Source organism: Melospiza melodia, chromosome 7 (assembly GCF_035770615.1).
Source record: "Melospiza melodia melodia isolate bMelMel2 chromosome 7, bMelMel2.pri, whole genome shotgun sequence".
Lineage (NCBI taxonomy): Eukaryota > Metazoa > Chordata > Aves > Passeriformes > Passerellidae > Melospiza > Melospiza melodia.
Window position 1 is genome coordinate 29,340,434 of NC_086200.1, and position 14,405 is coordinate 29,354,838.

General features: G+C 67.4%; 1 protein-coding gene across 2 annotated transcripts; it reads left to right on the plus strand.

Annotated features, from left to right (window-relative positions):
- The first annotated feature begins 614 nt into the window (after window positions 1-614).
- Window positions 615-12,666, plus strand: MIDN (midnolin). Of its 2 annotated transcripts, XM_063161034.1 has the most exons (8): window positions 615-769; window positions 2,682-2,907; window positions 3,883-3,970; window positions 4,277-4,339; window positions 8,782-9,168; window positions 9,616-9,748; window positions 9,865-10,167; window positions 11,921-12,666. In XM_063161034.1, the coding sequence occupies exons 2-8, from the start codon at window positions 2,690-2,692 to the stop codon at window positions 12,184-12,186; spliced, it is 1,458 nt and encodes a 485-aa protein (XP_063017104.1). In that variant the 5' UTR covers window positions 615-769; window positions 2,682-2,689; the 3' UTR covers window positions 12,187-12,666. The 2 variants fall into 2 exon arrangements, with proteins under 2 accessions (XP_063017104.1, XP_063017105.1); XM_063161035.1 differs by lacking the exon at window positions 615-769 and having other exon boundaries at window positions 2,232-2,907.
- The last annotated feature ends 1,739 nt before the right edge of the window (window positions 12,667-14,405 follow it).

Genomic DNA, 14,405 nt, shown 5'->3' on the forward strand with positions numbered 1-14,405 from the left:
GGGTGGCGCTGGCCCGGGAGGAAGCGGCTTGTGCCCCTTGGCAGCCCGGAACCGGTGCCCACCGGCCCGTTTGTCCCTTGCTTTAAAGCCCTGTGTCCTAACTCTGTGTCCCTGCTGGGAATCCCTGGGGGAGGAATGGTCCAGCCTTGTTATCAGACATCAGAGAAGTCTCCACGGGCAGCAGCAGCTTGGACGCTTGGCTCCCAAGGAGAGCTCAGCCCATCCATTCCCTGCCCACGGACTGACTTTGACCCACGGGGCACGCACAGGGGGAGAAATGTCCGGTCTGTCCCCTCCTCACGGTCCCGCAGAACCGAGACCCCGGCATGGGCTGAGACGCCCCCGGTGCCCGCGCTGATACCGAGATTAGAGCACGGCGAGTCGGGATCCCTGAGCGGGACCCGAAATGAGGGGGTTCAGGCTGGGACCCCCGTTCAGAACCGAGACCCTGGGGCCAAGAGCGGGACCCCCCGCGGGAGCAGGTGCGGCTCCGGCCGGGGCAGGGCCGTGGCCGTTGCCGGGGCCGTTGCCGAGGCCAGACCGGTCCCTGCCCCCGCCAGGCTCCACCCCGGGCGGTGCGGGATAAAACTTCGGGCACCTCCCCGGCAGCTCCGCGTCAGGGCTGCGCTCGGACCGGCTGCAGCGCTCGGGAGGTGACACCGCACCCACCGCCACCTCCCCCCGGGACGTTTCTGGGGTCTCTCTCCCTCTTCCTGCCACCGGAGGCAGCTGAGCTCCCGCCGCGCCGGGATCCGCGGGGCCGTGCTCGGTGAGTAAAGCCGCGCCGGGCCGGTGGGGGTCCGGGTCGGGATGAGGGGGGGATCAGCGGACCGGGACCGCGATCTCTCGGTTGTTTCCCCAGAGCGGGCGGGGTGGCCCCACTTCCCTGGGGCTCCCGAGGGGACGCACGGCAGAGCCCCTCTCCGGTTGTTCGGGAGCTCTGCTCACCCTCAGGGACCCTCCGTGTCCTCGGTCACCTGGAGCTTTGCCTCCCTCGGGGGAGCGGAACCGGGACCGGCATCGGTTCTCCCCGCTCCAGCTGCCGGAGCCCCGGTTCTCCCGCCGCGTCCCGGGGAGCGGCTCCTCGCTACCGAGACCCGGTATTCTGTGAGGGGGGGGCTCCCGGGGCAGGGGCTCTCCATCCCGGTGGGCGAGCAGCGGCTTTGGGGCGCACCCCGCCCGGTGGCTCGGTAAGGGCCAGCCGGTGTGTCGGTAAGGGCTCCCCGGCGCGCCGCCGGTGCGGCCCCCGCGGCCCCCCCGGGCTCCGGAGGCGCGGCGGGACCGGCAGAGGGCGCCCGCGCTTTGCTGACTCATAGCACGCCCCCCCCAACCCCCCCGTGGGTGCCGGGACGGGGCCCCGGGGCTGCGGGGTGTCCGTTCCGCTCCCCGGGAGCCGCCAGGCGGGGCTGGGGCCGCTGGGGTGGAGGTTGCAGCTGCAGGATTCGGGGGGCAAGAGCGTGCTGGGGGGGTAGAGGGGGCTTAACCCCTCACCGGGACAGTTCCCCGTAGCTGTAACGGCGTCACCGTGAGGGTGACCGGGCGGGTGCGTGCGACCGGGCGGGTGTGACCGGCCGCGGGTGACTGTGCGTGTTCCCCCCCCCATCCCCCCCGCCCTTTCCGCCTCTGTGTCCCGGCGTCACTCGGCTCCGGGGGCTCCAGCTCCCGCCCGGCCCCGCGGGCAGTCACCTCCCGCCGCGGCCTCCTCCGGTGCGGGGGCCGCTCACCGCCCCCGCCGCGGCGCTCCGGGCCGGCGCCTGCCCGTGTCCCGCGTCCACCCCTCCGTGGCGCCTCGCACGCCAGGCCCACAGGCTCCCCAGCGAGGGGCGGCCCGGTATTACCGGAACCGAGCCAGACCGGACCCCCGAGCCCCCCGCGCCCCTTTGTTGTGCGCCGGGATTATGAATGGCTCCAGGCGCGGCGCGAGGGCGCGCGGGGGGCGGGGCCGGGGCGGGGCCAGCGCGGCCGCGTGGGCGGGAGGAATCCGGCCCGACCGCCCCGCCCACCGGGCCACGTGGGGAAGCTGCGCCCGCCTCCCATTGGCCGCCAGCGCGGATGTCTGGGCGCTCCGCGAGCTCCCATTGGCCCGCGGCCGCCGGAGGAGCCGGAGTGAATGAGGGCGAGGCCCCGCCCCCCGGGACGTTGCTACATTGTAACTTCCCTCCCCCCCCCCCGGTGCTCCCACGGCAGCGCGAGCGGCGGCCGGTTCGGCGGGTCCGGCCCCAGAGAAGGGGGAGCGAGGCGGCCTCCCCGCCCCTCGCCGCGGCCTCGGGCCTCACCCCGCCCCCAGACACCCCGCACCGTGAGCACACAGCGGCGGCGAGCAGAAAGAAAGGAGGCGGCAGGCAGGAGCAGGCAGCGCCGCTTTCCACCACCCCCCCTTCCCACGGCAGCCACCGGAGCGGGGCGAGAACGGGAGATTTTATATTTTTTTTTATTTTTATATATATATATATATATATTATTTTCTCCGCCTGGGCTGTGGAGGGCACGGCCGGTGCAGCCCTGCTTGGGGACCCCCCTCCTATAGCCGCCCGCCGCCTCCTCCCGGCCCCCGCCCGAGGCCTCAGCGCGTAGCCGGAGCTCCCGTAGGTCCCGCCGGGCGTGCGGCGGAGCGGGCCCGGCTCCCTCCTTTGTCCGATCCCCCCGCCGCCCCCCGACACCGACCGCCGCTGCCCCCGCAGGTCGGCGGATGGACCCGCAGCCCGGCGCCAGGAGCTGCAGCCGCGGGGCTCCCGCCTGCGAGGTGGGGCCACCCGAGCCCCCCATGAACCTCTACATCCACACCACCACCGGCACCCGCTATGAGCTCTCGGTGCCCGCCGAGGAGACGGTGGAGGGGCTGAAGCGGCGGCTGTCCCAGCGCCTCAAGGTGCCCAAGGAGCGTCTGGCGCTGCTGCACAAAGAGAGGTACGGCTCGGCTCGGCGCGGCGCGGCTCGGGAGGCCCGGGGTCCCCAGCCCTCCACAGCGGGGCTGGGCGCGGGGGCGGCCCCCTCGCACCGGGCTCGGCACCGCACAAAGGCTCCCGCCCCCTCCCCCTTCCCGGCCCCATTCCTGTGCGGGGCGGGGGGGGCGGCAGCCCGGGGGGCCGCGGCGGGGGCGAGCGGGGGCCGGGCCGGAGGGAGGGAAGGAGGGAGGGAGGGGGAGCTCCGGGGCGGAGGGAAGGAGGGAGGGGGGCTCCGGGCCGGGCCGGGAGCGCGGCCGCCGCCCCCTCGCCCGGCCCTGCCGGGGCTCCTTTGTGGGCGGCGGGGCCCGGCCGTGCCCCGGCCCTTTGTTCTGGGCTCAGCCCCGGCGGCGGCGCGGCCCGGCCCCCCCAGCCCGAGCCCCCAGCGCCGGGGGCGGCGGGGGAGCCTTTGTCTGCCGGGGGCCCGGGCCGAGGGGCTGCGCCCCCCCCGCGTGGAGCGGGGCCCGCGTGGGGTCGGGCCGGGAGGAACTTGGAGAGTCTTTCCCGGATCAGGGAGGAAGGGGGGGGGACACATGGGGACACCGCATCCGTCTGCGGGGCTGGGGGAGCAATTTCCCAGCGCTGCCTCCCCCACCTACACCGGTCCCAACTTCTCTCCAAGCGCCCCCCCGGTGGGCAGATTTCCTGTGCTATGACCCCTGTGCTCCCACCGCCCTCCCTGCCCACAGCTCAGCTCCTCTCTGACCCCTCAGCACCGCCCCGTGCCCAGGGCAGGGGTGCCCCACACCGTGAGCTCCCCCGGGAGCAGTGGGGTGCCAGGGTTCCCTTCCCCCTGTGAAAGCTGGGAATTTATTGAGGTAGGGGCGCTTTGAGGGGCTGTTGGTCCCCCAGACTTGCAGCTGGTGTCCCCCTCTGGTGTCCCCCCCTGGGGGAGCTGCCCGACCTGCACTGACCCTGCTTTTGGCATCTCCTCCCACAGCCGCCTCAGCTCTGGCAAGCTGCAGGACCTGGGGGTCGTGGAAGGCAGCAAGCTGACACTGGTGCCCACCGTGGAGGCCGGCTTGATGGTGAGTGGCCTTTTCCTGCTGCTCCCTCCATCCCTCCCACTCGTCCCTGTCTATTATTAAAGCCCCGGGCGAGGATGAGGATGTGATGTGCTGGCAGCCCCGCGGCTCTGCTGCCCCAGCTCTTGCTGAGGAGGCAGCGCTGGGTTGGGCACGGCAGCAGGTTTAGTATTTCACTCCTTTCTCAGGGCTTGTGTAGAAATAGTGGAAGTGACATGTCATCCCTCCCTCCTGCTGCGGACGCCCCCTCCTTTGCTGCATTTGTAACGTTAATCCCCCCCCTCCTCCTTTTCTTTTTTTTTTTTCCAGTCCCAGGCGTCCAGGCCAGAACAGTCGGTGATGCAAGCTCTGGAAAGCTTAACTGAAACTCAGGTGAGGGGCTGGATGCCGGGGCAGGATGGAGACAAAGGCAGAGAGGGTGGGTGGGTGGGTGGGGAGGAAGGACAGACAGCTGCGGCCTCGCTTTGCTTCCCCTCCCAAAAGCTTTGGCGTTGGTTCCTCGCTGAGGTTTCGCAGAGTGCTGAGGGTGGTGCCCGGGGCGGGCACCGTCACCCAGGGCAGCAGCGCCGGGCTCGGGGAGGTCCCACGCCGGCAGCCCAAACAAGCCGGGAGGGAGCCGGGGAGGTGAAGTGACTCACTCAAGGTCACGCCGCAGGTTGGTTGCTTGGTTGGTTGGTTGGTGGTGGCAGAGCCGGGCGGCTCAGGGCCCTGCCCGGGGGTGTTGGGGCTGCAGCTCCCCCCAAATGCCCACGTTGGGGGGCAGGGAGCGGGCTGCCATGTGCCCCACAGCTGTGGTGGGTGTAAAAGAGGCTGCCTGGGGGGGCTCATGGGGCTGCACAGCCTGGCCCAGCGCCCAGAGATGTCCCTGCTTTCCTTGGAGCCGTCCTTGGGGTGCAGATTGGCCGTGCTGGGGCGTTCTGACCCTCTCCTTGTGGCCGGGGCATGCAAGGGGCCGAGTGGGCGGCGTTGGTAGGGCCGTGGCTGAGCCGCTGTGGAGTTGTTGGAGGGGGTGGGATGTCCTCGCTGCTGGGGGGTCTCTGCGGTGGGCTGGGAGCGTTCCCAGGGTGGGAGAGCCGTGGGAGAGCCGTGGGTGCGTGCGCAGCTCCTGCCGCCAAGGTGGAATTTACCCCCAGCCGTGCAGGCCCCGCTCCTTTGTTTTCCGTCTCTGTTGCTGCTCTGTGAAACTCTTTCCTTCCTTTTTCTGGCCGCTCTGTTTTTTTTGAAGGGTTGGGGGTTTTTTTGAGCGTTTTTATCGCCTGAATTCTGGGAAGGGGCTGAGCCCCGTGTGGTGCCAGGGCTCAGAGAAGGGGCTGGTGGGGCACTGCTGTGCCCCCCCCGTGTGGGGATGTGCCAAGGGCTAGGCTGCAGTGCCCGCAGTGCCCTTGGCTGCCCGGGGTGACCTTGACTTTTGGGAGCTGCTTTAACCCCTTGTGGGGGCTCCAGGGGTAAGCTTAGACTGGAGCTTTAAGTGGATCCCCAGTGCCGGACGCTGCTGTGGGGGTCCCATGGAGGGGTTGCCCCATCCCAGAGCTGTGGGAGGGGGCTGGTTCTGCCAGCCTGGCCTGGCAGGTCACACATCCTGCCCTCAGGGCTGCAGATATTTCTGCTGGGGCTGCACAGTTCTGCCGTGGGCAGCGAGGTGGGAGCCAGGAGCCTGTGGAGCTCAGTGTACCCCCTTTGTACAGGGCTGTGGCCCCCCCCCCAGAGCAAGCAGAGCGAGGAAGAGGAGGGCGGGTGGGTGGGCTACGCTCTGGCAGCGGCTGCGGGAAGCGGCTCCGCAGCTCCCTGCCCACCGCAGGTTCCTCCGGCTGGTGATTCAGGAAGCCAGGGCTGAGCAGGAGGAACCGCCAGCACCTGGGGGGCGGCGAGGGGGGGGCAGGAAACCACTCCTCCCATTCATGCTTTGCTGGGCTCTGCCTGCGTCACGCAGCCTCCGGAGCACGGGGAGAGCTGAGCCGCTTCCTCTGGGGGCGGTGAGGGGGGGCCGGGGCGCTGCCACCCCCTCCCCAGCCTTTGGGGAAGTGACTGCCGGGCACGGGGGCTTCCTGGAAATGCTCCTGCACTTCCTTCCTCCCTCCTCTCCCCTCACACACACGGCTGCCCCCGCTTTCCAGCGATGGCAGGCAGGCGTTGGGTCCCGCTGCCGGCTCTGCCTTCCTTCCCCCGGTCCCTCTGCCCGGGAGTGCTGAGGGGGAGGAAGAACAGAGGATGGGGATGACACATCCTGATCTTCCAGGGCTGGGGGAGCGCGGCCAGGGGGGCTCTGTCCCTCTGCCCCCACCCTTGGCACAGACACAACACAGGTGGCTGCATGGGGGAGGCCCAGCTGTGCCCAGCTGGGGCTTTGGGGGGCAATTCCTGCAGGAGCTTGGGAGGGCAATTTCTGCAAGAGCTTGGGGGGGCAATTCCTGCTCCCCCTCCTCATCCTGGCCTTGCCTTTGCCAATCTGCATCTCTTAGGACGGTTTCCTTGTGCCAGTTTGGGGGTGCTGCCCTGCCCATGGGGGCAGCTCCAGAGTTGGGGGTGCGCGGTGCTGCGGGCCGGGGTGACGCGGGGCCAGGCGTCGGAGCGAGGCGGGAATGCGGCGTTCTCTGACTCATCGGCGTTTCTCAGAAGCAGCTGGGAGACACTTTTGCCCCATCCCCGCAGGGCCCCGAGCCCGGTACCGTGCAGCTGAGCCCCGCAGGGCTTGGCAGAATCACAGGGGACCCCTAAATGCGGGATTTGGGGGGGCTTGATGGTTCCAGCCCCCTCGGCGAGGCTGTCCCGGCCCCCGCGGCGGAGCCGGCTGGGAGGGACGCGGGGTCCTCCCGGCGTGGGCGGCCGAGCGGGCGGCTGGGTGGGACGTGTTTGCATTGGAGCGGGCTGGTTTCGCCAGGGGGGGAAGAGAGAGGCTGGCAGCGGCGTGGGGGCGGCTGCTGGGAGCCCCGGGGCTGGGGCGCCACGGGGACCGGGCAGGCTCCGTGCCACGGGCAGGGGGGCCGTGGGACCCCCGTGTGTGAGGATGGATGGATGGATGGATGGATGGATGGAGGGGTGTTGGTGGTGCTGCTGCTGCTGGGAAGTGTCGGCAGAGCGGGCCTGGCGGCGTTGGGGTGCTCTGGTTTCTGCTGGCAGAGAAGGGTCAGGCAGGGCAGGGGTGAGTCAGAGGGAGCGGGAGGAGGCCGCGGGGCCGGCTGACGTCAAGGGGCCCCGGGGAGGTGCATGGGGCTCCCCCGGGCACACCTGGGTGCAGAGCTGGGGCTGTGAAAGAGCCCACTCAGGGAGCTCAGCGGGAGCAGAACCCGGCTGGGACCCCTTCCCACAGTTTGGTGAATGGTGCTTGGAGTCCAACCTGGTGTTGGAATGTACCCCTAGAGTGGCTCAGAGAGCAGCAGCAGGGCTGGGGTGGCCCAGCAGCCTCCATGCACGGGCCAGAGCTGGGATGGGACCAAGCAGTGAGGATGGGGCTGCCAGCCTGGCATGAGGCCATCCAGGCCGCTATGGGAAGGGAAACTGAGGCAGGACGGGGCCAGGTGCTCTCAGTGCACGCACACGCGTGTGCACACGTGTGCCCCTGTGCACGCCCGCCCGCCGTCCCCTCCCGCCCCCTTGCCCCGTAACCTCCGTGTCCAGAGCTGCAGCGTCTCCTTCCCGCCCACCCCTTCCTCTGCAGCCTCCGCCTGACACGCTCGGGGCTTTGCTGCTGGTATTTTTAAAGCTGCTTTTCCCACGGCTTCTCAGAAGCGGCCTCCGCGCCAGCGGGGCGTGGGGGAGCAGGGCTGGGGCTGGGGGGGCCCTGCTCTGCAGTGCTGGCGACAGGGGGGGCCCAGCACCCCCACTGGGGACCCCAAAGGTGCCGCGGGGTGTGGGTGGGTGATAGCAGGAGCTGCACGTGACAGGCTGGGAAAGCTGGAATAGCGAGGGGGTGTGTGGTGGAAAGGGGGGGCATTGTCCCCATTAACCCGTCTGGGCTGGCAGGGTGAGAGGCGCAGCCCCCCTGCAGCACACATGAGGGCAAGGGGGGGGCTCGTGGCTGTTGCAGCCCCCCCTAGAATGTGGGGCAGTGCTCAGGGGGCTCCCCTGTTCCCTGGCACAGCTGCCGAGTGATTTATGCGCCTGGGGGGAGGCTGAGGGGTGTGAGCTGGGGGGTGGCAGGTGCTGGGCACTGGGGGCCCCCCACAGCTGCGGCCTGGGGAGGGTCAGGCCCTGGCTCTTGTCTCCAGGCTGCAGCTGCTCCATCACCTGCCAGGGCTGGAGCCTCCGGGCTGGGCAGGGCCTGTCCCCCACCCCAGCTGCCTTCAGGGGGGGAGGGAGGAGGGCAGGTGGGCTCTGAATCACAATGGTGGGCACGCAGGGACCGGGCATGTCCTCACCTGCCCCCTGCTCGTCTCCCTGTGCCAGTCCCTCGAGCTGGGGAGGGGGGACACCCCTCCCTTGGCTGGGTGTGCAGCTCTGGGCAGTGCCAGCTGCGGCCCCTGCCCGTCCCTGCCCGCCGGGGAGGGCAGCCAGGCAGGCAGGCACGGCCACTCCGTGGTGGGGAATAAAGGGCAGGAAGGGCAGAAGGAAGAAAAACACCCTCCAGCACCATCAGCTGACGGAGCTGGCACCGGGCTGGGGTCGCGTGGGGACGGCAGCTGGGCTCGTGTGCCAGCCTGGCACGGGTGAGGGCCTGGGAAGGGCTGTCAAAGGGGGTCACCCCTTCTGTGCCCCAGTGACCCATCCCTGTAGCCAAGGGAAACCCGTAGGGGCAACTACATCACCACGGGGGCAACCACCACCCCACTGCTTGTGCCGCAACCGATGAGGATCCCTTCTCTCTTATCTCTCCCCAGGTCAACGACTTCTTGTCGGGCCGGTCCCCGCTGACCCTGGCGCTGCGTGTGGGTGACCACATGATGTTCGTGCAGCTGCAGCTGGCGGCCCAGCAGAGCACGGGGCAGCTCCAGCACCGACACCTCATCGCCAGCCGGGGCGAGGCGGGCGCCGGCGCCAGCCCCCACTGCCGGACGCTGCACGGTGCCGGCGGCTCCGGCTTCGCCCGCATCCCCGTGGTGCCCTCGTGCCAGCAGAGCCCGGCCCCCAGCCCCACGCCCGCCCCGCCAGCCCCTCCCGTGTACTGTAACGCCCCTCACGCCGCTCCCGTCACCGCCGGCATGTTCCGGTCGCACGGGGCCAGCGCGCAGACGGTGAACAGCAGCGTGATCTCCTCCTGCTCAGAGGTGAGGCTGGGGGATGTCCCGGGAGCTTTGGGGGTGAAGCTGTGGCTTTTCCAGCTCAGCCTGGCCCTTCCTTGGTTTCATCATGTGTGGGAATGGGTTGTCCCCAGGCTGGCCTCCAGGATGTCCCCAGGTCCCAGGGAGGGGCTCAAGGACAGGGTGTAACCCAAGCTAGCTCTTAACCCTGCCTGTCCTCACACCTTGCCTGTCCCCATGGGTGGACAGGAGCTGCTGCTGTTGCTTCCCTTTCCCCTTTGCACAGCACAGCAGGGTAGGGGGCCTGTCGGGACCCCCAGGCTGGTTCCTTGCATGCCAGGGGTGCCTGTTCCCTATCTGGGCTCTCCTGACCTGGCTTTTTTGCGGGGTGGCAGAAGGTCAGGAGGAGGAGCAGGGTTGTGTGCCCCAGCAGACCCCTACCCCGAGGCTGATCCCGTGTTTTTCCCCTGGCAGGTGGACTGTGGCTCCCGCAGCAGCAGCTCCCCGGGCAGCAGCCCGGCCCCCTCGGCCCGGTCGCGCAAGCCCGGGGCGGTCATCGAGAGCTTTGTCAACCACGCTCCTGGGGTCTTCTCAGGGACCTTCTCCGGTACGTGCTGCCCCCCTGAACTGCCAGGGGGCTCTGGGGGGGGGATATTGGGGGGCAATGGAGCTGTGGATCTGGGCCGGCTGCTTGTCTCACACTCGCTTCTCCCCCGCCTGCAGGCACTTTGCACCCCAACTGCCAGGACAGCAGCGGGCGGCCGCGGCGGGACATCGGCACCATCCTGCAGATCCTCAACGACCTCCTCAGCGCCACGAGACACTACCAGGGCATGCCCCAGTCCCTGACACAGCTCCGCTGCCAGACGCAGTTCTCCTCCTCCTCCTCCTCTTCCTCCTCCTCGCCGCCTGCCTCTCCAGACCTCGCCAGCAAAACTACCTCAGAGCCGCTGCCGGCGGCCGCCGCCCCCACCCTGCACCCCGTCGTCCAGTGCCAAAGCCAGATCCGGATGTGCAAGCCCAGTGGTGAGTCTGGCTGCCCTCGCTTGGGGTGTGAGCTTGGCACCTCTTGGGGGGTCCCTGGTGCATGGCTGGGATGAGCAGAGAGGGATTAGGAGCTGGATGATTGGCAGGTGTCAGTCAGGAGGGTTGTGTGTTCAGTGGCGTCCAGCACCCCTGCGGACTCAGGGAGGTCCCCCCACCCACCCTGCGTTGTCATCTCTGCCAAGCCCTGTGGGGACAGCGCGTCCCTGTGTGGGTGGGGGTGTGGAGGAGTGGCAGGTGGTTGTGGTGTCCGTGCTGCCCCAGAGCTCAGGGCCTGTCCCTCTGTGTGGGCAGAGGTTTTGGGGTCACGCAGGCTGTGGCTCCTTCTTTCCAACCCCATCTCCCCACACTGGGGGTGAAGGTGGGCCTGGCCAGAGCGTGGCAGCGGCTCCCCCAGCATTTTTGGGTGCACACCTGTGAGCCCTGGGGCTGGAGTGTGTCGCAGGCACCCACACCAGACCCCCTGTGATTTGCTTAGAGGAAAGAAGTGAAACCACCAGCGCTGGCTCAGCCCCCTCAGGGTTTGCTGTTCCTTCTTTCCTAGCCAGGGGTGGTCCAGGTCCCCACAGGGGGTGGCTCCAACCCCTGCTGGTGTGACCAGGTCTTCCAGGGCTGCCCTCCACCCATCCAGGGGGATAGAGGGGGTGTTGTGGTGGGAATGCTGCACCCCAAAAAATGGCTGTAGGCCACTGGGGATCTGGTGCTCTAGGACCTGGTGCTGTGGTGGGCACACTATTTTTGGGATATCCAAGGGACTGTGCCATGAAGGGCTCTGTGATCCCCCCAGTATGTGGGTTAGGCCACCCTCACCCCTTTACTTTTGGAGGGCACCTGCTCTAGGGGTGTGTGCTGTTGGGGGCTACCTGCTGGGCTGTGGGTCAGGGCGCCCCACCATCACCCATCCTCCTCCATTATGGGGGACACCTGGCTGTTGCAGGGACATCCACATGTCCATGCCATGTGGAGCTGGCATGTCCCCCCATGTCAGCCCCCCATGACCCCCTTTCCCCTTTTGGAGGGCACCTGCTCTAGGGGTGTCCATTTACCTATGCCATTGGGACTTACCTGCTGGGCTGTGGATCAGGGCACCCCACCATCACCCATCCTCCTCCATTCCTGCTACAGGGACACCCACATGTCTGTGCCACACAGGGCTAGCTGGAGGCTGGCATATCCCCCCATGGCAGCCCCCCGTGACCTCATTTCCCCTTTTGAAGGGCTCCTGCTCTAGAGGTGTGTACCATTGGGTGCTACATGTATCAGGGCACCCCACCATCACCCATCCTCCTCCATTGCTGCTACAGTGATGCCCACATGTCCGTGCCACACGGGGCTAGCTGGGGGTTGGCATGTCCCCCCATAGAAGCCCCCCATGGCCCCCTTTCCCCTTGGGTGCTACATGCTGGGCTGTGGATCAGGGCACCCCACCATGACCCATCCTCCTCCATTCCTGCTACAGTGATGCCCACATGTCCGTGCCACACAGGGCTAGCTGGGGGCTGGCATAACTCCCCATGGCAGCCCCTCGTGACCTCCTTTCCCCTTTTGGAGGGCACCTGCTTTAGGGGATATGTGCCATTGGGTGCTACATGCATCAGGGCACCCCACCATCACCCATCCTCCTCCATTCCTGCTACAGGGACACCCACATGTCCGTGCCACGCGGGGCTAGCTGGAGGCTGGCATATCCCCCCATGGCACCCCTTGTGATCCCCTTTCCCGTTTTCCCTCGCAGGGGACCGGCTGCGGCAGACGGAGAACCGTGCCACGCGCTGCAAGGTGGAGCGGCTGCAGCTGCTGCTGCAGCAGAAGCGGCTGCGGCGGAAGGCGCGGCGGGACGCCCGGGCTCCGTACCACTGGGTGCCCAACCGCAAGGCCGGCCGCACCAACAGCAACAGCAGCGTCTCCAGCAGCGAGGGCAGCCTGGACCTGGACTTCGAGGACTCGGTCTGGAAGCCGGAGGTCAAGGCCGAGATGAAATCCGAGTTTGTCGTAGCATAGAGGAGAGCCAGGGCCCCGGGGGACTGTGCCGGGGGGTCCCGCTGGCTGGCCCCGCTCTGGGGAGGCAGCGCCGGCGTCGCGGGCTGGGGCTCCTCCAGATTTGCTGCCAGCGGACGCGTTGGGCCGACCCGCGTGTTAGGGGGAGCCCCCCCATCCGTCCCCCTGCTCGTTTGGGTTTGGGGAGATGGGGACGAGCAGCAGGAGCCGCCCCCTCCTTGCAGCCTCCCCAGCCGGGGTGTATGGAAGCTGCTGCTTTGCTGTGAAAGGGGCACAGCCGGGTGGGCTCCGGCCCCACCTCGTGCCACCCCAGCCCGGCGCAGGCAGGAGGAGATGAAGTCTCTCTCGGAGGTGCTGGAGCCCCCCCCCGATTTGGGGGCCGTTTGTTTTCCTTCCCTTCTATATGTAGCATTGCTCGGCTGCGGGGCTGGGCCCCCCCACAAAAGGGGGGACGTGTGTGCCTGGGCCCCACCGCCGCAGCCTGGGGAGGGGGGACGGGGGTGGGGAGGGCTTTGTTTTTTGGGGGGGTGTTCAATTTTGTTTGGGGAGGGAGAAGCCAAGGCGCCTTCCCTCCGCGGCCGAGCCCAACTTCCGAGTCCCTGGACTCCTTCCCACCCTCCGCTTGGGTGGTTGGAATTTTTTTTTTTTCTTTTTTAACTTAAAAAAAAAAAATAAAAAAACAACAAAAAAAAAAAGAAGAAAAAAAAAAAGAAAAAAACCCTGAATAAATAACCCCAAACTCGGTCCCGGCTGCAGGGCCGGTATTTATAGACATTAATGACCCGACTGAGCCAATACTGACATAGTCTTCGTAGGCCGTAGGATCCTTTTTCTCGTCCGACTTGGATTTTTTTCCGTCAGGATCTGTGCAAATAGAGCCCCCATGTGATGTGTTTTTTGTCTGTAAAAGTCTTTTTTTTTTTTTTTTTTTTTTGGTGTGTGTGTGTTTTGGGGAAAGGGGGGCGGGGGGGCAAGAGCAAGGCTGTTTCGGTCTTTAATATTTTATTTTTTATTTTTGAAATAAATTTGGGCAGTCTGGATGCAATCGTGTCTGGTGTCAGTGTGGGGGTGACAGGAGCTGCTTGGGTCACCCCAGCAGTGTCAGAGGGTGCCATATCTGTGCACATACCTGCTCAGCACCCACATTTGTACCTGCAGGAGGAAGGAGGGCAGTGATGCCCCATCCTTCCCTTTCAGAACAGTTCTGGGGGTTCTTTGAGGTGTTTTCAGCACTCTCTGGGTGCCAGCCCCCAACCCGTGGGTGCTCTCAGACTCGGTGCTCCCAGTCTCATCCCACTGGCCACTGCCTGGAGGAGCTGGGCCGGTTGCACCAGCCGGGCTGGCCGTGAGTGCCAGCTGCCTGCCAGCTCCCTCCCTCCCTCCTGCGTCACACCCCGGTGGCTGCGGGCCGGGGCGGGGGGTTGGTGGCCATAAATGTGGCCGTGCCTCAGTTTCCCCACCTGCCCTTGCCCCGGGGAAGGAGATGGGGTGGGGTGGCTCTGGGGATGTGTGTCAGCACCATGTCACCCATGCAGCCCTGTTCCTGCAGCCCCCAGGAAGCTGGAGGCTTTGGGGGTGTCAGATGCTCTGGGGGGACACTGTGGGCTGGGACACCCCCAGAGCTGTGCTGTGACACCAACACGGTGACACTGTCACCGCCAGGCACACCTGGGGTGGGGTGAATCCTGACTGGGCACAGAGCTGTTATGTGGGGAGGGGTCAGGAGTGGCTGCCCACGTCCCCTCTCTGCCACGTCCCAGCTGTGTCCCCAGGGCTGGGGACAGAGAACAACCCAGAGCTCCAGGGACCCTCAGCACCTCACAGACAGGCTGGGAAGCGAGTGGCTCATCCCATGGGGGGCTCAATGTGAGCTGGGCAGGGGGGGCTTGTCCAGACCCTGAGCTCCAGGAGCAGCGAGTGCCGGAGGAGGCCGGGAGGGAGCGGAAGCCGCTCAGGTTCCTGCGGTGGCTTTGTGCCGCACCGGGCACCCTGCGCCCCGGCCTTGACGTCATTTCGGGTAGAGCAGACCTCGGGCTCCCCCCCCTGCAGCCCCTGCACCCCCCCGCACCCCCGGCCCGGCCAAATTTGGCAACGGGAAGAGGCTCCGACCGCGGCAGGAGCAGCAGCACGGCCCTTGTAAGGCAATGGCTGCCGGGAGGGTACGCGGGGGACACGCACACGCGTGTGCACACGGGGACAATGCCAGCAGCCACGCACGGGAA

What these genes read in the sequence shown, in the direction of transcription:
- MIDN (XM_063161034.1), top strand. Translation starts at nt 2,690, where the DNA reads ATGGACCCGCAGCCCGGCGCCAGGAGCTGCAGCCGCGGGGCTCCCGCC. An exon ending in CCGTGGAGGCCGGCTTGATG is followed by an intron (nt 3,971 to 4,276) that starts GTGAGTGGCCTT and finishes TTTTTTTTCCAG; the next exon opens with TCCCAGGCGTCCAGGCCAGA. An exon ending in TGATCTCCTCCTGCTCAGAG is followed by an intron (nt 9,169 to 9,615) that starts GTGAGGCTGGGG and finishes TTCCCCTGGCAG; the next exon opens with GTGGACTGTGGCTCCCGCAG.